The sequence below is a fragment of the Gopherus evgoodei genome, unplaced genomic scaffold (genome assembly GCF_007399415.2).
Source record: "Gopherus evgoodei ecotype Sinaloan lineage unplaced genomic scaffold, rGopEvg1_v1.p scaffold_110_arrow_ctg1, whole genome shotgun sequence".
Taxonomy (NCBI): Eukaryota; Metazoa; Chordata; order Testudines; family Testudinidae; genus Gopherus; species Gopherus evgoodei.
This window is the reverse complement of record NW_022059773.1, coordinates 87,686-110,385: the sequence shown is the minus strand read 5'-3', so window position 1 is coordinate 110,385 and position 22,700 is coordinate 87,686. Positions and strand designations below refer to the sequence as shown.

The window sequence follows — 22,700 nt, the reverse complement described above, 5'->3', positions numbered from 1 at the left end:
AAAAGTGCTCCGCCGTTTCATTCCTTTGAAAGAGGAGGTAGCAAAATTCGTAGAAAATGGGCCAATAAAATTCCCAGAGCTTGAAAATGAGTCCTGGAATCAAGATCTCTTTTTCTTTTGTGATATTACAGCACACCTGAATGATCTCAACATTCAACTTCAGAGGGAAAAAATCAACTTATATTTCAAATGTGTGCAGCAGTGAAAGCTTTCAAAATGAAATTGAAACTTTTCAGAAGTCGGCTGTCAAAAGGTGAAATGTGTCACTTTCCCACTTGTGCACAGTGTATCCCTCAGCACAAACACGCTGAGTTAGGAGAAAAATATGCAAAGCACATCAATCTTTTGATTGAAGAATTTGACAGAAGACTTACTTTGTCTAAAGACGACGATGTCCAGTTGAAGCTGATTGAAGATCCCTTTTCTGTGGATCCAGAGGAAGTGCCAGTAGATTTGCATTTGGAGGTTACTGAACTTCAATGTTCGGCAGTTTACCGATATAAGCACAGAGAAAGCAGCCTGTGGGACTTCTACAAAAGTCTGGATGATGAAAAATACAAGAATCTTATTGAAGTTGCACTGAAAACATTCAGGATTTTCGGAAGCACCTACATATGTGAAAAATCATTTTCCACCACGAACATGAATAAAAACAAGCAATGTTCTTCTCTGACTGACGACCATTTGGAAGACATAATGAAAATATCCACTTCAGATATGACCCCTGAATACGACAAGCTTGTTGCCCAAAAGAGATGCAATATCTCTCATTAAATTTGCAAGGTAATTATGAAAAGTACAAAGTTTTCTTTCAACAAAACAGGTGTTTTTCATTTTTCCCTGATTCATAAAAAAAAAATAATTTAAAAAATTGTTTGCTTGAATTGAAAAATTCTTAATAAAGTATCCCCCCAATCTTCCTTTTTGGCCCACAGCTGTTTCAGCGGGGTGGTACTGGGGAAGGAGGGTTTGTTTCCACAGTGCAGGCAGCACTGGGTGTGTGTGTGTTTTGGTGGGGGTGGTGTTCTGTCGGTGCTGGGCGGGGAGGGGAGTTCAGCCTTCAGATGTTTTCTTTGGAGTAATATGGCCCTCACTGCTTTACGAGTTGTGCAGCCCTGCCCTAGAGGTTTTTATGGTGTTGAGCTCCCTGGCAGATTCTCTGATGACTAACATGGGCTGAGTGCCAAGCGAAGGTTTTCCCACACTCACTGCATTCATAGGGTCGCTCTCCTGTGTGGATTCTCTGATGAGTAATAAGGTTTGAGCTCCGATTGAAAGTTTTCCCACACTCGTTGCATTCATACGGCCTCTCCCCAGTGTGGATTCTCTGATGTTCAGAAAGGCCTGATCTGTGAGTGAAGTTTTTCCCACACTCACTACATTCATAGGGCCTCTGCCCTGTGTGGATTCTCTGATGTTTAGAAAGAGTTGAGGTGTTAATGAAGCATTTTCCACACTCATGGCATTTAAAGGGCCTTTCCCCCATGTGGATTCTCTGATGATTAATAAGGCTGAATCTGTGAGTGAAATTTTTCCCACACTCACTGCATTCATAGGGCCTCTCCCCTGTGTGGATTCTCTGATGGGTAATAAGGTGTGAGCTGCGGCTGAAGGTTTTCCCACACTCACTGCATCCATGGGGCTTCTCCCCTGTGTGGATTCTCTGATGGGAAATAAGATGTGAGCTGCGCTTGAAGGTTTTCCCACACTCACTGCATTCATAGGGTTTCTCACTTGTGTGGATTCTATGATGCTCTTTACGGGCTGAATAGTCACGTAAGTTTTTCCCACACACAGTGCATGTATTTTTGCTCTTTCCCATAAGGATTTCCTGCTGTGTTGTGGTTTCCTTGAGGTCCTTCTGAGTTCCTTCTCGTGAAATTAATTTACCCACTTTCTCCCCTGGCTGGTTTCCCTGCTCTTTTTCTGGTCGGTGCTGACTCTCACAGGAGTTTCCCTGCTCATGACTCCTGGACACATTCCTTTTCGATCTTTGCGATAATTCTCTGTGTTTATCCACTTGCTCAACATTTTCCTGCAGAGAATTCTGCTCCTCTTTCTCACGTACCATTGCATCACCTGCTGTGATAGAGACAGAAACCTCAGACAGGGATGGAAAGGGGAAGGCCAAACCAAAACAAGTACTGGAGAGAGGTCAAATAAAAATCAGGAACTGAACTCCCCCAAACTCTTCCCCCAAATGTTGTAGTAGGATTTTATGTTTGTATTTTATATAATTTGGAATGAAGGATAACTAATAATTATGCAGCGTGCATTAAGTGTATTGGTGTATGATCTAAGCACATCCTGCCAGCCACCCTTTTTGAGTAACAGAAAGGAATGGCTAATGGGCCAGTGGGTAGAGATACATCAGCCAGAATCTGTGTCTGGACTGATTTCAAGGCAGTAACAGACCTTTGAGGGTCACCAATTTGTTGTATGTTTAGCATTTTAAAATAAGTAAAAGAATGCCATGGTTGTTTTCTTTTGCATGGCAATTTGATGTTCCTGTGTAAAATGTTCTGTGTAAATTAATTCTGTTTTATGTGTGAATAAGGAATGTACATGTTAAGAGATAAGTGTGAAGGTCATCGCTGAACCATATGTATGAGGGAAGAACTGAAGAAAGACGCAAGGGCACCAGGAGGCTGCAACACGCTCCTATTGAAATGTCAGAGGAGGGCAGACTGATGATTCTAAAGATGAGACAGGCACCTATCAGTGGGGATAAGATAGCTGTGATCAAAACCAGCCTGGGAGAACTCCCTGAGGGACTTAATTAAAGAATAAGATAAAGGATGAGAAGGACAATTTAAGATAACAAGCACTGTCAAACAATTGAATACAGCATGACGGTGCAAAACTCATTGGTCCCAATGAAGGAAAATCACTATATAAACAAGGTGCCTTGCCATGAAACTTTGGGTTCATCCTGCCAAGACTTCCCCGGAGCATCGTGTCATGACCAACGGAACCCAGCTCCTCCTACCCATGATCAACCTAGCTGGCCACTAGGTTGCTCTAGACTCTGGACTGGTAACTGTAACACTGACTGGCAGGACAGTGTGTGTGGTGTGTGACTGAACACATATGCGAATTGTTCTATTTTCAATAAATGCGGCGTATTGCCTTTTCCCCTGTAAAAGATGCTGTATGCTTCTTATAAGCATAGCAGGGTAATGCCCACAAGGCAGCTAGCTAGCACATCTTGGGGGGACTTTCAAATTAAGTGGTTCATCAAGACACACTTGGTTGACAGCGGATCGTGGGAGAAGCTCATCTACACTGAGTGGACCGTCATGGAAATGTGCTGTCTGGAATCTAGGTAATGGCCTCCTGCAATGACTGAGGGAAACTGGGCATGAACATGTGACTTGCCCATGTGACTCCAAACTCCATCCTGTTGTTCTAATTTTCCACAGTAAGAACCATGGGATGCCCTCCACACGGCAAAAGCTATAAAAGGTCCTGGAAACACCTCCATTTTGTCTTCAATCCTGCTTCTTACCTCTGGAAGAACTTTGCTACAGATTGAAGCTCTGAGCAAAGGACTGAATGACCCATCGCAGCTGTGCATGTACTCCAGAGACTTGACTTAAGCCAACAATTTATTCCACCACTGCTATAACCCTGAACCAAGAACTTTGCCATTACTGGATGTAATTGATTCCCTTAGCCAATTCTAACTCTCACCTTTCTTTCTTTTTATGAATAAACCTTTAGATATTACATACTAAAGGATTGGCACCAGCATGATTTTTGGGTGAGTTTTAAGTTGTATATTGACCTGGGAGTGGCTGGCCCTTTGGGATCAGAAGAAACTATCATTTAATGACACTGGTTGTAAAGAACCACTCATCTCTGAATCCAGTGTGTTTGGTGGTGTTATAAGAACCAGAATGCCTGAGAAAACTGCCTTTATGTTTTCTTGTTAGCCAGTGTGGTGAAACAGAAGTTACTTTTGTGGCTGGTTTGATCTATCTTATAAAAGGAGTACTTGTGGCACCTTAGAGACTAAGAAATTTATTTGAGCATAAGCTTTCATAGGCTACAGCCCACTTTATCGGATGCATGCTTATGCTCAAATAAATGTTAGTTTCTTAGGTGCCACAAGTACTCCTGTTCTTTTTGTGGATACAGACTAACACGGCTGCTACTCTGAAACTTATAAAAGAATAACCACCAGTTTTGGGTTGTGTTTGCCCTATTTCTCAGCAGTTCGTCCTGAATTTGGCATCCTCAGTTGTGACTCGCTAAGGCTCGGTGACAGGGTGCCAAGGGAGGGGGCTGGGTCATGGATTTACAGGGTTAGGTGACCCAACGTTCATACAGTCTCCCTTGGGACCGCCCTCTTTAGGATACGTCTAAGGTGCATCAGGGAGTCGGCCGCCTTCCAGGCTGAGTCTCACGCTAGTGCATTAAAAATGGCTGTGGAGACATTGCTTTGATGTTAGCGCTCTGCTTGGAGTTCAGACCATCCAGCCCACCCACCCCCCTCAACCTCTGGCTTTAGAACCCAAGCTACAACCCAACCAACAGCGCCTACATCGTTATTTGTAGTGAGTCAGCATGGACTCTGGCTGGGAGGCAGCTTCCAGACGCAGTGCAGACATACCCTTAATGAGTGACACGCTCGCTTTAGCTTTTTCCAAGGGTGAACCCCGGTTCCCCTTAGAACCATAGAGTTAAAAGGGACCGCAAAGGTCATCTAGTCTAACCCCCTGCCAAGGTGCAGGATTTGCTGTGACTAAACCAGCCTCCTTTTGAAAGCCTCCAGTGAATAACTTTCCACCACCGCCCTAGGCGTCTGTTCCATAGTCCTACTGTTCTTCCAGTTAGGAAGTTGTTCCTGAGATTTAATCTAAATCTGCTGTGCTGTAGTTTGAACCCCCTGCTTCTTCTCCTGCCCTCTGTGACAAGAAAGAAGAACTGTTCTCCATCCTCTGTATGGCAGCCTGTAGCGGGGAAGACCAGCAGGGACCACAACCTGCCTGTTGGGCTACAGAGCCAGGAAAGCCACCTCTACCCCTCTGGAAGATGAGGACAGGAAGCAGAAGTACAAGAGGGGGCCCTGCAGCTCAGTTGGGCTGGAGCTGCCGAAGGAGACAGACGCTTATCACCCGCTGCCAGAGTGGGACACTGAGGACCCACTAGGGCTGCCACCAGAGGACTGGCCAAAGCTCCCAGGATCACCAGCCAGTCGAGGTGCCAATGAGCTGATGGGGCTGCCACAGACCACCAATCCCTGGGGAAATGGAGGCCAGAGGTACCAAACCTTGGGGATTGTAGGAAGTAGCCCAGGGAAATTAGACCATCGTCTGGCTGAGTGTTGGCCTGACACTAAGTAAGGGTGTTGTGGTGGACCCCTCCTGATCCAGTGGCAGATTACACTGCCACTGTTAGGACCAGGGGCTGGGACCCAGTGGAGTCAGGTGGGCCAGGGTCCCCCTACCTCCTGCCACCCCGCCTTTGGCCAGGAGGCCTGTGTTGGTCGACTGGCCGCCAAGCAAGGATGCTAGACTGTTTGGTGCTTGACCTGGGCAACGCCCCTAATTGTTTGCTACCCCACCCTGTCTGAGGGCCTGGGCTTGGAGACTTTGCAGCTCTGTCCTGAGACAGACCAGGAGGAACGGCCACACACACTCACACAGCCTTTTGAGTATTTGAAGATCGCTGATTAACTCATTTCCAAACTAAACACATCCAATTCCATCAGCCTTTGCTCACTGGTTTGTGTTCCATCCCTTTGATCATCTTTGTCATTTGCCTCTGGATTCTTTCCAGTTTCTCTACATCCTGTCTAGTCACTGGTGACCAAAACTGGATGCGGGACTCCCCCTGAGGCCTAACCAGTGCTGAGTAGAGCAGTACTATCACCACCTGTGATTTGCATGCTATGCTTCTCTTAATGCATTTGCTTCTTTTTGCATTACCATCACGCTGTTGACTTCATGTTGAGGTTGTGATCCACCACAACTTCCAGATCCTTCTCAGCGGTGCTGCTGCCATGCCAGTTATCTCCCAGTCAGGATTTGTGCACTGGGTTTTTCTTCCCGAAGTGTAGCACCTTACACTTGTCTTTGTTGAATGTCATTGGTGTCTATAGCCCAGGTCACCAATTTATCACAATCTCTTTCAAGTTTTGCTCTATCCTCCAAAGTGTTGACAACCGCCCACCCAGCTTAGTGTCATCTGCAAATTTGATCAGTATGCTCTCTATTCCTACATCCAGGTCATTAATGAAGATGTTAAATAGCAACAGACACAAAACAGATCCCTGTGAAACCCCATTTGAGAAATCCCTGCAATGTGACATCATTCCAATAATAGTTATTCTTTGTTTGCGGTTGTGTAACCAATTATATATCCACTTAATGGGAGTTCTGTTGAGCCTGCATTTCTCCAGCTTACTCATGGGACTGTGTCAAAAGCCTTTCTGAAGTCCAGGTCCATTTTAGCCACCAAACCAGTTGCCCTATCAAAGAAGGATATCAGGCTGGTTTGTCATGCTATGTTCCTAGTAAATCCATGCTGGCTGCTATCGGTTACCCCTTCATCCTCTGGGTATTCGCAAATTGAATGTTTTATACATTGCTCTAGTAGCTTCCCTGGTACTGAGGTCAGGCTGACTAGGCTCCAGCTTCTCCTTTTTCCCCTTTGTAAAGATGGGCACTATGTTAACCCTTCTCCAGTCTTCTGGGACCCCTTCTGTCATCTGAGTTTGCAAATATTGCCAGAGGCTCTGAGATTTCATCAGCTAATTCTAGGCTGAACAGCAAGAAAGGAGATGGGGGGCTGGCTTGGGGGATTAAGAGCTCTGTTATCAACATTTGATGAGCTGTTGAGCTTGAGTTGATGGCTAGCCATCCATGAGGAGTCATCAGAGAGAGGCGGAGATTTCAGTTTGGACAGAGGAAGACAGGTCTGGAGTAGAGCGGTAGATCTGTGATTCATCAGCATACGGACAGTAGCTGAATTTGTATTTGGGGGTGAGATTTCCCAGAGATAAAGTACAGAGGAAGTGACCAAGGACTGAGCCCTGTAGAACCCCCACAGAAAAATGGAGTGGGGGTGAGGACGATCTTCCTAAGGACACGCTGAAGTAGTGGTTACAGAGGTAGGAGGAGAACCAGGAAGCAGACAAGATGTCAAGACGACGACCATGGTCAGTGGTATTAAAGGCGGCTGACGGGTCAAGAAGAATAAGGGTGGAGCATTGGTTCTGAGCTTTGCTTAGGGAGAGGTCATTAGAGACTATGGCAAAAGCATTCTCAGTGGAAGGCCCCAAATCTCTGCCTCCCTGACACCTTCCCTTCCCACTGCCACCAGATCCTTCCTGCTCCTTGGAGCAAACACTCCCCATCCTCTTCCCACTATCCTCAGTCTTTTCCACTTCCAAGTATCCCACATCTCCTACCCAATACCCCCCACTCCAACAGCACCACTGCTGGGACCTCCATCACCTTTCTCCATTCCCAGGCTCCCACTCCCCCAAACTACCACACTCCCTGTTCCCAGGAGATTCTGTCTCTGATTCCTCACCTCTGCTTCCTTCCATGGTACCCATCCCTCCCTGATTCCCTGTAGTCTTCCACATACCTATCCCTTTCCTCCCACTACACTCAGCCTTCCCTACCTTGTGGCACCCCACAAGCACTAGCTCCCATCATCTTCTCCACTCCCACTGCTCCCTGCTCTCCTTTCCCCTACCCGCCAAGAACTCCTGAATAGGAACCTCACACTGCTCTCATAGTCATTGGTTGGTTGGGTCAAGAGGACATGCTGTGGCCACTGCCTCTGAGCTACACCCATTCATCTGAGTCGGAGCCGTACCACTGTTTACTTTCAGACTAGGTGTATTGTGCGTTTTGTTTGCATTCTGAAGGAGTTCCTCTTAGACGTTTCCCCTGATTAAAATATTGCTCTCAGCCCTGAAATTTTGGAAAGTGTTTTAAAATCCACTCTGGCCTCTTCTGAGCTGCAAAGTTTTGTCAGCATAGCTCTGTTTGTTAGGGATGCAAAAGAACACATCCTTAATTGATATAATTATGCTGGCAAACTCTCTCATGCAGACCATACACATCACCCCTAAAATGCAACCTTAACTCTGCCCCTGGCCCTGCAGCTGGTACTAGCCACTAGGAATGGCTCAGTAAGTCTGGTGCAAAGGTTAACAAACTAACAAAGGAAGTGGAGGTTTCTCCATTTCTTGAAGTCTTCCAGTCGCAGTGGATGCCTTTCTGGGGGCGGATTGAGTCCAACACAAGGTATTCAGCTCAGTACAGCAGTAACTGGATGAAATTCTATGACCTGGTTTTACAGGAGGTCAGATTAGATGACCTAATAGTCCTTTCTGGCCATAAAATCTATGATTCCAATATAGCTATGAAGGACTAAGAACGTGCCATTGTTTGTGTTGTGTTCACAGATGGGAATCCCAGCATTTCTCCACATCCTCCAGCCGTGTGCACTGGGTCAGCCGTAGCTGTAACTGGATGGTGAAGGGAGGAGTTGGAGCAGCTTGGCAGAGGTGTGACTGTGATATGAAGGGAGGTGCACAGGAACCTTGAGAGACCTAGTCTGCCCCATTTCAATGCACTCAGTGGGCTGTTGCTGAGACAGGGCAGAGCAGAGGAGGCATTGTGGGGGTGGCGTGAACCTTAACTCTTCATTTCCCCTTCTAAGAACGGAGGGGATGGGAATCCTTACCCAGCGAGGTCACATTCTCATAGTTCTCCTGCATGACGTCTCTGCAGAGGGCTCTTTGACGGGGGTCCAGCAGAGCCCACTCTTCACTGGTGAAATACACAGCCACCTCCTCGAAGGTCACCGGCCCCTGAAAGAGCAAGAGCCCTCCACTCACAACCTGCTGCCCCACTCACAGCCCCACTATTCATGGGGGAGAGGAGCCAATCAAATGGAAGCTCTGGCAGGCTCACAGTCAGCAGGGTCCCAGCCCCACCCTGCTCAGAGCAGCCAGGAGGCAAAACAGGAGGGGAGATAGAGATCCCCTCACCCCCCCAGCAGACAGAGGGGGAAGGGTCTTCTCATCCATCACACACCTACGAGCCAGAGGCTGATGCGGGGGATGGGGCCCCCAGCAGGCTCCAGGGTCAGCTCCCCAGTAGGAATCCCAACAGATTTCCCATTGCCGGCAGCTGGAAGGAAGGGGAGGGGTTATCTACTCTAAGCCCCACTGGTGGGTCACCTCCCACCCCTCCTTCCAATCTCCTAGCAGCCTCTGGCCAGTAGGTTCATGTTCTTGCACTGGGAATCTGATACGTTTTCCCCAGCGCTGTCCAGGGTTCCCCCACCAGCCCCATTCCACAAATAGGGTAATTTCCTCCCCCAAACCCCATGGGTCTGTTCCTAGAATCCAGGACTTGGGTTAAACAATTCCCAGCAAGTTTGTCACATGCCTTGTCCCCCTCCCTTTCTCCACCCTGAGTATTTCCTGCCCCCATCCCACCTCCACACTGAGCTTCCCCAAAGATCCCAGCCCTCAGTATTTCCTGCCCCTCCCCCTCCAGCAGGAACCCACTAGCCACCCCGCAATAATCCCTACCTGGACTGGCTCCACTACAGCCAGTTCCCTTCCCTGTCCCGTGGGAGGCTGGGACAATCTGGAGCCAAAGGTGGGCGTTACTCTGCCGCCTGTCAGGGTGAGAAGGGTGACAGAGAAGATTTCAGAAGGACCTTTAGTTCTTGTCACATCATGATCTTCCCTGGCCCTTTCCCTGCACAAGATGTTTCTGACTCACATGCTGGGAAAACATTCCATCACTTTATCACAGCCCAGACCCGGCCCTTCCCACCAGTGCTAAACCCACTGCGCTAGTTTTAAAACCCTGAGGGCAACTCCCCCAACGGTGGGGAGCAGGCGGAGGCAGGGACAGGACAAAGTCTGCCCAGTGTAGGTGCAGTAAATTAAATGAAGTTTGCTGGTGATAGCTGGAAGGCTTGGTCAATAGAGACAAATAGTGGACCATGAAGTGGGGCTCACTTCCATTTTATGTATTATGTTCTTCACCCTCATGCTTCAGAGTTTCACCCATAACTGCTAGGGGTCAGGAAGGGATTTTTCCCCCCTATATATTTTTGGAGGGTTCTTTTATCTCTTTCTTCTGAAGCTTCAGGAACAGCCAGAGAAGAAGACAGGATATTGGGCAGGGTGAATCTCTCTCTCTCTCTCTCTTTGTGCTCCCATGCTCAGAGTCTAACTGATCATTATAGGTGGGATGGGGAAGAAATTTCCCCCTTGGGTCAGGTTGTAGGTGATCTGGGGGTTTTTCCATCTTCCTCTGCAGCGTGGGGTGTGGGGCACTCACTAGGATCACCCAGAAATATCTCACTTAATCATTTCCCTGCCACTGCAGGGGTCTGGGGCACTGGGGCACCTCGGTCCCTCCTATTCTCTGCCTGGGGCATATAACAGTCTAGTCTCCTCTGGGCTGCAAGACTTTGGTCTCACTCCAGCTGTTGAGTTTAGTGGGCGGGTACTGGGGGGTGTTGGCAGCCAGTGCTAGACAGGAGGTCAGACCAGATGATCCAGTGGTCCCTTCTGGCCTTAGACTTTATGACTCTGTCATAAACAGATAGTTAAGGGTTAACAGAACAGGAGTATTTCATGTCTCTTTTGCCTGTAAAGGGTTAACAAGTTCAGTGAGCCTGGCTGTCACCTGACCAGAGGACCAATCAGGGGACAGGATACTTTCAAATCTTGAGGGAGGGAAGTTTTTGTGTGTGCTGTTAGTGTTTGGTTGTTGTTCTCTCTGGGTTCTGAGAGTGACCAGACGAGCAACCAGGTTTCTCTCCAATCTCCCTGATACAGTCTCTTATATGTGCTCAGAATAGTAAGTACTAGGTAGATAAGGCGAGTTAGGCTTATGTTTGTTTTCTTTATTTGCAAATGTGTATTTGGCTGGAAGGAGTTCAAATGTGTATTTGGCTGAACGGATTTTAATTTGTACTTGTATACTTAGGCTGGGAGGGTATTCCCAGTGTCTATAGCTGAAAGACCCTGTACCTATTCCATCTTAAATTTACAAAGATAATTTTTACTGTTTTTCTTTCTTTAATTAAAAGCTTTTCTTGTTGAAGAACCTGATTGTTTTTTTATTCTGGTGTGAGACCCCAGGGGACTGGGTCTGGATTCACCAGGGAATTGGTGGGGAGAAAGGAGGGAAGGGGGAGAGAAAGGTTAATTTCTCTCTGTGTTAGGATTACTTTCTCTCTCAGGGAGAGTCTGGGAGGGGGAGAGAGAAGGAGGGGGAAGGTGAATTTTCCTCTCTGTTTTAAGATTCAAGGAGTTTGAATCACAGTGATCTTCCAGGGTAATCCAGGGAGGGGAAGTCTGGGAGAGGCAACGGTGGGGAAAAGGGTTTACTTTCCTTGTGTTAAGATCCAGAGGGACTGGGTCTTGGGGGTCCCCAGGCAAGGTTCTGGGGGGACCAGAGTGTACCAGGCACTGGAATTCCTGGTTGGTGGCAGCGCTACGGGTACTAAGCTGGTAACTGAGCTTAGAGGAATTCATGCTGGTACCCCATCTTTTGGACGCTAAGCTTCAGAGTGGGGATTTATACCATGACAGACTCTATGACTGGATGTGCGCAGGTTTGGGAGCTTGTGAACTTCCAACCCCCTACTTATTTCTCCTTCATTTTCTGTCTTCTCTTTCCCCCCCTCCCCTCCCTCTGCCTGGGAGACTTAGTGACTAACGATCCCTGGGTTCCTTTGCTCTCCTGCAATCGCTGACCGCACTCAATGCCGGTTTGCATCAAAACTTTCTGCTTCGTCCCCATTTCTACTAACCACCGCAGGGCTTTCAGTCTTGCTGGCTGGGATACAGGCAATGAAAGGGTTACTGTGCACAGTTGCAAACTGCCTCATTTCACAGCTGAGATAAGTAAGCAAGCACCACTTATTGGAAGCCAAATCTTTTCTGACCCCTGAACATTTACTATAAAAGTAAGAATACAACATGTATCCGTGCTGAGTCTATATATAACTTGTATATTTCAAGAGGCTGACAGAGAACACTGATCACAATGAACAGGGGAGTGCGGGCGTGGGGGAGTGAGATTTTCTTTGCTTTAGATCATAATGAAATACTCAACATCTCACAGCCTCCTGACTGCCTTTCCTGAGCCCCCGGGGGTCACAAACCAGCAGCTGAGAAACACAAGCCTAGAGCATTCTTTTGTATCAGCATTGACTACGCATGGGAAGAGAGTGCTACATGGTACCCGGACAAAGCGTGAATGAGCCCAGTGCAATGGCATACATGGACCAACCCTGGGAACTGTTAATTCCAGTAACACCCACGTTTTGAACTCTCTGCCTTACTTCACTGTAAAAAGACGACAAAAGTTCATAAGATCTTACAATACCCTACAGCAACAAGTTGATGAAAAGTAGGTTAAATTCTTTTCAGCCATGAATGCCATGCACAGGTGCAAGACGACCAACTACAGAAAATTAAATTAGTCCAAACAAAAAGGGGGCTAATGATGTAGTTCAGGGCCAGTACTAAGCCCTCTGCTTGGTAAACAAGAAAATGTGGCAACAAAGTTACCTAGGCCAAATTTGGCCTTAGGGACATGGATTTAATTAGTAAACAAAATAATACAAAATTAACTATGCCACCTACTTTTATTCCTTTTGAGACTTTTAAAAAGCGATGGGGTGGGAAGAGAAAATCATCTCCCACCTCACCCCTGACATGGCAACACTGCTACTAAACTGATAACAGTTCCTTTCTGAGAGGCTTTGTTTTCATTATATTTTAATTTGTGTTCCCTTCTCTTTCTCCTCATGATGCACGTTCATTAATTTGCACTTCATTTTGACCATAGTTCTATCCTGTTTCTCAGAAAGGCTCTAAGGGCTTGTCAGTTAAAATATGTTCCAAAGGGACCCATTGCTCTCGTGATTAGTGACTTTCTTAAAGTCTCTCAGTGCTTGTAAGTTAAACTAGTTTTCTAAAAAGAGCCTCTTTTTAAGAGCAGGATTAGTAATGAAACTTACCCTCTTTCCCACAAGCCACTGCCTCTGTGCCTTTACTGTCTGGTACAACACCTTCAAATAATTCTGCTGAGGATGTTTCCCAGAAATTAATCATCATCGGGATGGCTAGAAATGTATTGGGAGAAAAAAAATTAAGATTCTATCTTAAATGAATAAAATCATTCCAAGAAATATAAATTAATATAAGGCATAATGTAAGCATAAAAAAAAAGGTTAGAGCAAAAAGTTAATTAAAAGAACCAAACAAACGTTGCATTCTTAAAGTAGTGCAGGTTATGCCAATATTTATATATATATTGAATTGCTGTTTTAACCAAATTAGATGCTAATAGCTGTTTTATTTAAAGTGTAAAAATCAGCTACAACCTGTCTCACAAGAGGTAAATAGTGCACTAAAATAATTATAAGTTAAAAATGCGATTACCAATTTAGAGTCACAACAAAAAAAGTCTGTATTTTTTTTTAAAAACTCTAATTATACTAACAAACTTTCAAATAAATATGTTTAAAAAAACCTCAGCCTTTGTATTTTTTTTCAAAAAGTGTCAAGCAACCACTCAAACACAGGAAAAGTTGTCAAAGACCTTAGTGGTCTTTAAAAAAAAGCTTTAAAATCAGACTATGTAAACTTAATTAAAAACACTATTAATATTACTGCAATTAAAACTGCAAAATAAAATTCTTAAATTTAATGTAGTGTTAAAAATGCAATAATTAAAGAAAGCAAAGGCAAAAAAATGAGTACTAAAAAAAACTGCAAAACACTTTAAATGCTTATGTGATATTGTTGAGCTAAAATATTTAAGAAACAAGTCAGTTGAAAATATAGTGGTGCAAGAAGAAAGTAACATCCTTTCCCATTGTTACACAGCTTCCAGGTGCTGGAGGCTGTGATTCCCTGTCGTTAATATGGTTATTGGTCTGAAATCTCCCCATGGCCAGTCAGAGACAGACACGTACCTGTGTCGCTCCCCAGCCCCCGTCGCAGCGTCTCTAGGGGAAGGAGAAGATGGGAGAGGTGAGAATTCAGGCCCTCGCATTCATGGAGAAATCCCCATTGCTTATTAATGGAACTGCTGTTAACTACGAGATGGTGACAGAGATCAGAGGCCGATAACGCAGCCGCTGCAGACAGAGCCAGCCCCTCAGGGCTGCTCCATGGGGAAGGTTGACTCGCTGAGCTGGGCTGTGAGATGGAGCCGAGGATCAGTGATATCACTAGAGTCCCCAACTCCTCCCAAGGGCCAGGGTCGCTCTAACCAGAGGAGATGCCACCCCCAGACTCCAATTCACCTTTGAATCTCAGCACCACCTCCTGCAGCATGGCACTTTTCAGAGAAAAATCGCTGAGTCTCTTCTCCAGCTCCGCAAACGACGGCTCTAGCTTCCGAAATGTCCTGTCCTCCCTGCTGGGGAAAGGAGGGGTGAGAAATAGGCCTGAGACCCAGACCCTGAGCCCAGCAATCCCCAAACTCCAGGAAACCTGGATCTGAGCTTTGTAGCCTGAGATGGTCGTTGTCATGGCGAGTCACCTCAGCCCTGTGCTCCCCAGAGAGACGGGAAGTGGGGAGACACTAGAGCAAGGAACGGAGACATTGTTCAGGAGCTTTCTTAGGGACGCTCTGGTTCTGTGGGGGGCAGAGCCACCCCCTACGCTAGTTTACTGCAGGAACAAGGACCACCAGCACTGGGATTACGTGGAAAGGGAGGAGACACAGACCAAAGAGTGGGCAGGTCCTACATGCTGACAGTGGCCACAGACAGAGCTCAGGGCTCCAGCAGAGAATGAACATGGGCCCTTAAACACCAAAACCCTCAAGCCCTTCAGCTGAAGCAGTAACCCTGGGCTGTCCAGCTCATTTCGCAGAGAGGGCCAGATTGCCCTGTCCGTTACGGCCAGTGGCCAGGGCATCAGGTTAGGACTCTGTGCCCTGCTCCATTCACAGCAGAACATCCACTGCTCTCCATGGGACACCCATATACAAGGAACAAGGGGAGAATCTGCCCTTCGTATCAGAAAAAAATTTTACTTCTTAGTATTTTGCCAAGTCTTTGTCTGTCACACTCAGTGTCACTCGGGAGGAAAACAGCCCCTTCCCGGACACCCTGTAGGGCCCTGCTGGTTCTTCCCTTCCTTTCCCACCCTCCTTTCTCCATTTCTCTCTTGCTTCCTTGTCATTGTGTCTCTCCTCTGTTCTTCCCTCCCTACAGCAACCCCCTATTCCCACCCTGCAAAGGTTTCACTCCCGCCCTCTCCCTGATCCACCTGCTCAGGTGATCACCAGGGAACATTCAATGTTGACATCAAAGTGTCATCATTTCAGTTGACACCCCGATGACATTAACAGGAGACAGGAGAGTTCACGCTCTCAGAGCTACGGCTTCAGGCTGCTGGCAACCCCAGCAAGGCAACGCTGTCTCGGTTTACACTAGGGAGGTGCTGAGGGCCAGCAACTCACTTTAACAAATGTGAAAGCTGAGATTCTGCACCCTTGGAATACATGACGTGGCCACATCAGTCCAGGAGACGGGCCTGATCTGTCCCATCGGCCCTGTGTCTAGCAGCCCTGCTGTGACCTCATTAGCAATTGGACAGTAACCGGCTCTTCTCCTACCTGAGTCAGCCACTAGGGGAGACAGAATCACACGCTCCAAGGGCAGGGGGCAGCTTCCTATTCAGTGCAGTTATCAAACCTAACGGCCCATGAGGGGGAGCGAAATGGAGCCCAGGACTTACCTGCCCCCAGTGCTCCCAACACCCTAAAGAGGGAGAGAAAGAAGAGGCTGTCAGTGGGGGGTTCCTGGGTGGGGAAGCCTCCTGCTCTGCAGGAGTCACTACTGAGGCCTCGGGCAGTAGGGGAATTTCAGGTTGACATTCCCAGAGCAGCTGCCCCCCTCACCAGGGACTTTCCCCTACGCAGCCCCAGCAATCCCTGTGGGCAGGTCACCACTGCAGGAATCTTCTCCCCAGGCACTTTACAGGCAGAAGATATTTCTCTGCATTGAGAATCAAATTCTGCCCAGTGCTGAGAGATCCAGAAGACCCCTGGCCCCACTAAACCCATTAACCTGCAGTGCGAGGGGCCTTGGGCCTGGCTTGGGACCTCAGCATGGTGGTGGAGGGGATTTCACCCTCCAAGTGCCAATGCAGAGAGTAATTTCCAGGAGAGAAGGTCTTGGGGCTGCAGCATCCAGGACTCCCAGGACCCATCCATGGCGCCGCTGCCAGACTCACTGTGTGACGTTGGGCAGGGCTCTGCCCCTCCCTCTGCCTCACTTTCCCCATTTGTCTCATAGGGATAATGCCCCTGACCCCACTCTGTAAAGTGCTTTGGGGTCTAGAGCTCAGAAGCGCCCATAGAAATGCTGCGTATGATCATTGCAATGACAGCCAGACCTGCAGGGGTTGGCTCAGCGGCTGCTGCCCCTTCTCTCCTCCCCTCTCGCTGAGCAGGGAAATCTCCCACGACAGGCTGCAGACGCCCTCATCCCTTCTCTGGACAATGGCTCTCTCTAGCTCTTCCAGCCGGGCCAGCAGACGCTGTTCCTGCTCCTCCAGACACCCTCGCAGCTCCTGCCACTCCCTGACGATCTTCTGCCTCTCGGCTGCCGTCTGTTTCTGCAACAGGGAGAGGGCGGCTCAGTAACAGGGGAACACAGAACATAAGAATAGCCAGACTGAGTCAGACCAAAGGTCCATCTAGCCCAGTACCCTGTCTTCTGACAGTGCCAATGCCAGGTGCCCCAGAGGGAATGAACAGAGCAGGGAATCATGAAGTGATCATCCCCTGCCGCCCATTCCCAGCTTCTGGCAAACAGAGGTTAGGGACACCATCCCTGCTCATCCTGGCTAATAGCCACTAATGGACCTATCTTCCATGCACTTCTCCAGTTCTTTTTAGAACCCTGTTAGTGTCTTGGCTTCACAACATCCTTTGGCAAGGAGTTCCACAGGTTGACTGTGCGTTGTGTGAAGAAATACTTCCTTTTGTTTGTTTTAAATCTGCTGCCTATTCATTTCACTGAGTGACCCCTAGTTCTTGTGTTATGAGGCAGAAACAACACTTCCTTATTTACTTTCGCCACACAAGTCATGATTTTATAGACCTCTACCATATTCCCCTCCCCCCAATAGTAGTCTCTTTTCCAAGCTGAACAGTCTCAGGCTTTGTCTACACTGGCACATCTCTCCTGCTGACAAACAGCAGCTACGCTGCGTGCCTGTTAGCAGCACGGCTGTAGCGGCACAGACGTGTCGCTAAAAGCTGCGGCGTGTAGCCATAGCCTCAGTCTTATTAATCTCTCCTCATACGGAAGCTGTTCTGGACCCTTCATCATTTTGTTGGCCTTCTCTGAGCCTTTTCCAATTCCAATGTATTTTTTTGAAATGAGGTGACCAGATCTGCACACAGTATTCAAGATGTGGAGGTACCATGGATTTATATAGAGGCAATAGGATATTTTCTGTTTTATTATCTATCCCTTTCCTAATGATTCCCCACATTCTGTTTGCTTTTTTGACTGGCGCTGCACATTGAGTGGATGTTTCCAGAGAACTATCCACAGCGACTCCAAAATCTCTTTTTTGAGTGGTAACAGCTAATTTAGACCCCATCATTTTATGTCCATTTGATATTATCTTTTCCTATGTGCATTACTTTGCATTTATCAACACCGAAATTCATCTGCTCGGTAAATGGGGAACATCATAAATGCGCCTCGAGGCGGGTGGCAGAGTTATTTACCAGAACACAAGATCTCTTGCAGTGAGTGATGGGAAGTTCATTTATCCCAGGAAGGGAGGAGGGATCAGGGCCGGGGTGAGCTGTACATCACCAACAGGAGGGACACTTCTCCCCAAAACCTCATCAACTTGCACTGAGCCAAATCCTCCATCTCTGCAGCCCACATTTCATCTCCTTCCTCCCCAACCCCCCAGGAGCTAGAAAGGATCCCTGGTCACTGTGACATCCAGACAGTCCGTGGGCAGGGGCTCTGGCTAACACAGACTGACCCTCTCCTGCCCAGCAGCCTCCTGCATCCTAAGGGCATCATGTTATCCCCGTGTCTGACCCTGCAGGTTCCCTGGACTCCAGTGGGGATGGGTCCCTGGCTGAGGCTGGCAGGGGGGGCCCTGCATTCCCCAGATCATTCTTATGCCAGGCAAACCTCAGTGGCTGGGGTCTCTGGGCACCTACCAGCAGCTCCTCACTTTGTCGCTCCTCCTCAGCTTTAGCTGCTTCTCCCTCTTTTCCCAGAGGGGCCAGATACTTTTGTGGTACCTCCTGGAAGAAGCAGGGGAGGGAGGGTTAGAAACTGCTGCAAACCTCCCAGCTGCCAGATTTCAGGGCCCCTCCTGCCCTGCAGACGCCTGTGCAGGGTCCCTGGGACTCAGACTGAGAGGAGATGGAGAAACAGGGAGAAGCTTTTCCAGAGAAAACACAGGGCCCCAGGCTGCAGTGACAGGGCTGCAGCCCAACTCCCTGCTCCCCGGGGCCTCACCCACATCCCAAGCAGCCAACTTCAGACAGTCCCCCACTTTTCCCAGCTCCAGCCCCCAAAGCTCCCACAGAGCCATGTCTGAACATGGAGCCCCCCAACATCCCCAACCCCTAGTCCTGACCCCCCAATACACCCCAAAGCTCCCGCAGAGCCATGTCTGAACATGGAGCCCCCCAACATCCCCAACCCCTAGTCCTGACCCCCCAATACACCCCAAAGCTCCCGCAGAGCCATATCTGAACAAGGAGCCCCCAACATCCCCAACCCCTAGTCCTGACCCCTCAATACACCCCAAAGCTCCCGCAGAGCCATATCTGAACATGGAGCCCCCCAACATCCCCAACCCCTAGTCCTGACCCCCCAATACACCCCAAAGCTCCCGCAGAGCCATATCTGAACATGGAGCCCCCCAACATCCCCAACCCCTAGTCCTGACCCCCAATACACCCCAAAGCTCCCGCAGAGCCATATCTGAACATGGAGCCCCCCAACATCCCCAACCCCTAGTCCTGACCCCCCAATACACTCCAAGCTCCCCCACAGTCACCCCCCAGCCCGGCTCTGACACCCCAGATCCCCTCCCCCGGCTCCCTCTCCCCCTCCCGGGCCCAGCCTGGGCTCCGAGCTCTGCAGCCGAGCCGCGCTCCGGGCCCCTCCTGCAGCTCCTGGCCCAGCCGCTCCCGGGCTCCGTCTCCCCGGCCCCGCAGCAGGGGCCGCTCCGCTCCGCCCGGGCCACTCGCCCCCCCGCAGCCCCAGGCAGCCCCGCTCCGGCCGCGGGGAGCTCGGGGCGGCCCCTCCCGGCAGGGGCAGGAGCGTGTCCACCCCACGCGTGTCCCCGCCCCCTGGGCCCTGCCCGACCCGCGCTGCCCCGCGGGCTGCAGGGCTGGAGCAGCCTCCGCGCTGCGCTCCCTGCCCCGGCCATGGCCCCGCTGCCGCACACAGGGGCAGGGGCAGGGGCGGGGTGGGGCAGGAAGGGGCGGCTCCTCCCCGGGCCGGGCCCTGCCTCCGGGCCCCTTGCAGGGGTGTTGGGACAGGCGGGGAAGCGGGGACCCGCCTGAGCTGGGAAGGGGGCAGGAGAGGGGCTGGGTCTCCCCAGGGGAAAAGCAGGGGCAGGGGCTGGTGCCGCTGAACCATCAGCCCAAGGATCCCCCGGCTGAGAATGCAGCGAGCACGTGTCAGTTCAGCGCTGGAGCTGGGACCCAGCACGTGTCAATCACCTGCCTCTAAAGCCTCTAAATCCTGGGGGCACAGCTCGCCAGGGCACAGCTTGGGAGGTGAGCTGGGAACAGATCCTGCAGGAAGCCTCTGCCCCAACAGCAGAGTGGTGCAGGGGGAGCGTGCTGGGCCCATAACCCAGGGATCGATGGATCAAAACTGTCCTTTGCTAGCTTGGGCTTTATTTACAGCCCTGGCAATAATCCAGTTGCCTGCAGTCTGCTCTGCAGAGAAAAGAACAAATTATCTACCTGTTCACCCTTCCACAGTGATTAAAGGAAGGAATAAAGCCTGTGCCACACAGAGTCCCCTCCTGGAAGGCAAGAGATGTGCAGTGACTGGGGCACCAGCTCAGAGTTGCTAGGTTTATGTAACTTTTGGTGATGCCCAGAACGGGTCCAAGTCCTGCCCCTCCCCCTTCCCCTTCCCCAACCTCTGCCTAAGGTGCTGGGAGGGAGTTTGGGTACATGAGGTGCAGGTTCTGGGATGGGCTGGGGAAGCGGTGTCAAGTTCTGGGAGGGAGTTTGGGTGTAGGATCTGGGCTGGGGCAGAGTGTTGGGGTGTGGCACCTATCTTGGGCAGCTCCTGAAAGTGACCTGCATCCACATCTGGCAGCAACTTCTACATGGAGGAGGCCGGGGGGGATCTCCTGGGACCATTACCCACAGGCACCACCCCTGCAGCTCCCATTGCCGCAGTTCCAATGGCAGAGTTGGCGCTTGGGACAGGGGCAGCGTGTGAGAGACACACCCCTCAGGGACGTGCCAGATGCTTCTGGGAGTGGTGCGCCGTGCAGAGCGAGGGTGGGCAGGAATCTGCTTTAGCCCCACTGTGCTGCTGGTAGTAGTGGCAGGAGCCCCCAGGGCCAGCTGATCTGACTTTCTGATAGGGAAGCCACAGGAGTGGTCATGCACCCCTCATGAGCAGCTTTGGGGAGTCTTTTTGGGGCTCCTGGAGTAGGCGGCAGAGAGGTGCAGCCTCACCACTAAGTCTGTTTCCCTGGAAGAGAGAGGGGACTGTAGAGTGATCTGTCACCTCTGTGCAGCCAGGAGCCTCTGCTCCCCTCTACCATGCTGGAGCCTCCACATTTATTTATTGGCAAATAAAATTTGCAGAATTTTAAAATATTGTGCACAGAATTTTTATTTTTTTGGTGCAGAACCTCCTCAGGAGTGAAACTGATTCAGGGAACCTCCTTGGATTGTCACTGCTTGGTTAACCACTCAGCCACCACACCAATGCACAGAGAGTGCTACTGCTATGTGGGGGTGGGGGCTGGGGTCGGGTCATACACATTCAGACTGTACGCTCTCCCCGCTGCTGATTTCCCATTTAGGACATTAGCCGTTACTGACAAGGTTTGTCCGTGTTCTTTTCTTTAGCTCATGCTGCTAGTTAGAAGGATCAGTATTGATTTTTTTTTTCAAAAATACACAACCCCCTAAACCTGCTTTTAGCAATCAGAATAATTTAGTGTCACCTTATTTTTGTCTGCCCCAGTACAAAAGAAGAGGCTTTTGTGGGTTTCCTGACTCAGAGAATGAAAATGAATGTGTGTCGGGCCACACTGCTGTGGATCGTTGTCGAGCGGAACCCATTGTTGGCACTGGTAGTGTAGACACAGCCTCAGACTCGGTGCTGGGGAGGGGAAGTATTGCCTCTAGAGTCACCCAGGGGTGGTGTGGGCTCGAGCGGGTTCTGTGTTGTGTTGTTAAAAAGGATCCCCAAGATATTGAACCCTGGGCCATGTTGCTGCTGACTCCAATTGGCAGAAGGGTCACAGAAAGAAGCAGGGGGAGGGGAGGAGCACCCATTAATTTATGCAATTATTCAGTGAGGCAGAGGCCTGGCAGGAAGGAACTACCTGTGCAAGCCCCCTTGGCAGAGAGGGGGATCTGTGATGTCCTCGGCACTGGCGATACAGCCCAGGGATGGGGCAATAAATGGAGCGGGGAAGATTTGTGAGCTGGGAACTCCTCTCCCCGGATAGTTCCCCTGCAGGCCTGTTTCAGTGTCTCTCTTTGCTCTTTCCCTGTGTAACCCAGTGGTTCTCAAACTTTTTGAACTGGTGACCCCTTGCACAAAGCAAGGTGCTGAGTGCGACCCCCCCCATCAATTCAAAACACATTTTTTCATATTTAACGTTATTTTAAATGCTTAATTTATAACCCAATTCTTTAAAATGAGTTTAACTTTTCTCACCACTTTTAAATTAAGCCTAGAACACACTTTGATTGAATTATTGTTATAAGCAGAAAAGGGTTTTTAAAATAGTTACTGTTCAGTACTGGGGGTGTGAAGACATTTGTCAATATCACTTTTCACAGCAGACTTTGCTCCATTGCCACCCTCATTTCTGCTGCCTGCAGAGCTGGGCGGTTTGTGACCCCCCACATAATAACCTCACCCCCCCCATGAGGGGCTGTAATCCCCAGTCTGAGAACTCCTGGGCTGCCCCCTTCCCGCTCTGGCTGGGACACTTGACCCCTGTCCCATTCCCAGGGGGCTCGTGCTCTCCTGGAGCTGGATCGGCTGCTCCTGAGTGGAGCCAGAGCCAAGGGGGATGTCAGTGGGGCCAGCAGCGCTGGGAGCCACAGACACGGTGGGCAGAGATGAGCTGAGGAGGGGCCGCTTGTGGAGAGTCACTTTCCTGCCCGCCCCCAGTGCTCGCCCCCCCCACTTCCCCGATCCCCTGGGGCCTGCCTTAATTCAGACAGTCCCTTTCCCATCATATCCCCAGCACATCAGTGATTGCGATAGCAGGGGGCAGGTTTTCTCTGAGGCACTGAGCTTTGCCACGGGGTTGGTGGCTCCTTTCTTTCCTCACCCTGGAATAAACTCAGCTTTTTATTCCATCCTTGATGTTTCATGGAATAACAACAGCAGCATGAAGAAAGAGGTGGGCACCGCGGGTCTCAGAGGAGGGGCAGAGAGGTGCAAGCGGTGGGCTGGGCTGG

The 22,700-nt window shown here is 49.6% G+C and overlaps 1 protein-coding gene across 5 annotated transcripts; it reads right to left on the bottom strand.

The window, feature by feature from the left end:
* Positions 1-938: 938 nt before the first annotated feature.
* On the bottom strand, positions 939-19,471 carry LOC115639720 (zinc finger protein 154-like). Of its 5 annotated transcripts, none has more exons than XM_030542668.1 (10): positions 19,387-19,471; positions 18,225-18,310; positions 16,424-16,645; positions 15,764-15,786; positions 14,320-14,435; positions 13,987-14,019; positions 13,027-13,131; positions 9,566-9,654; positions 8,710-8,836; positions 939-2,082 (listed from the first exon to the last, which is right to left on the bottom strand). In XM_030542668.1, exons 1-10 carry the CDS (start codon positions 19,448-19,450, stop codon positions 1,121-1,123), a joined length of 1,827 nt encoding a protein of 608 aa, XP_030398528.1. In that variant the 5' UTR covers positions 19,451-19,471; the 3' UTR covers positions 939-1,120. The 5 variants fall into 5 exon arrangements, with proteins under 5 accessions (XP_030398528.1, XP_030398530.1, XP_030398529.1 ...); XM_030542670.1 differs by having other exon boundaries at positions 939-2,079; XM_030542669.1 differs by having other exon boundaries at positions 14,320-14,432.
* Positions 19,472-22,700: the final 3,229 nt, after the last annotated feature.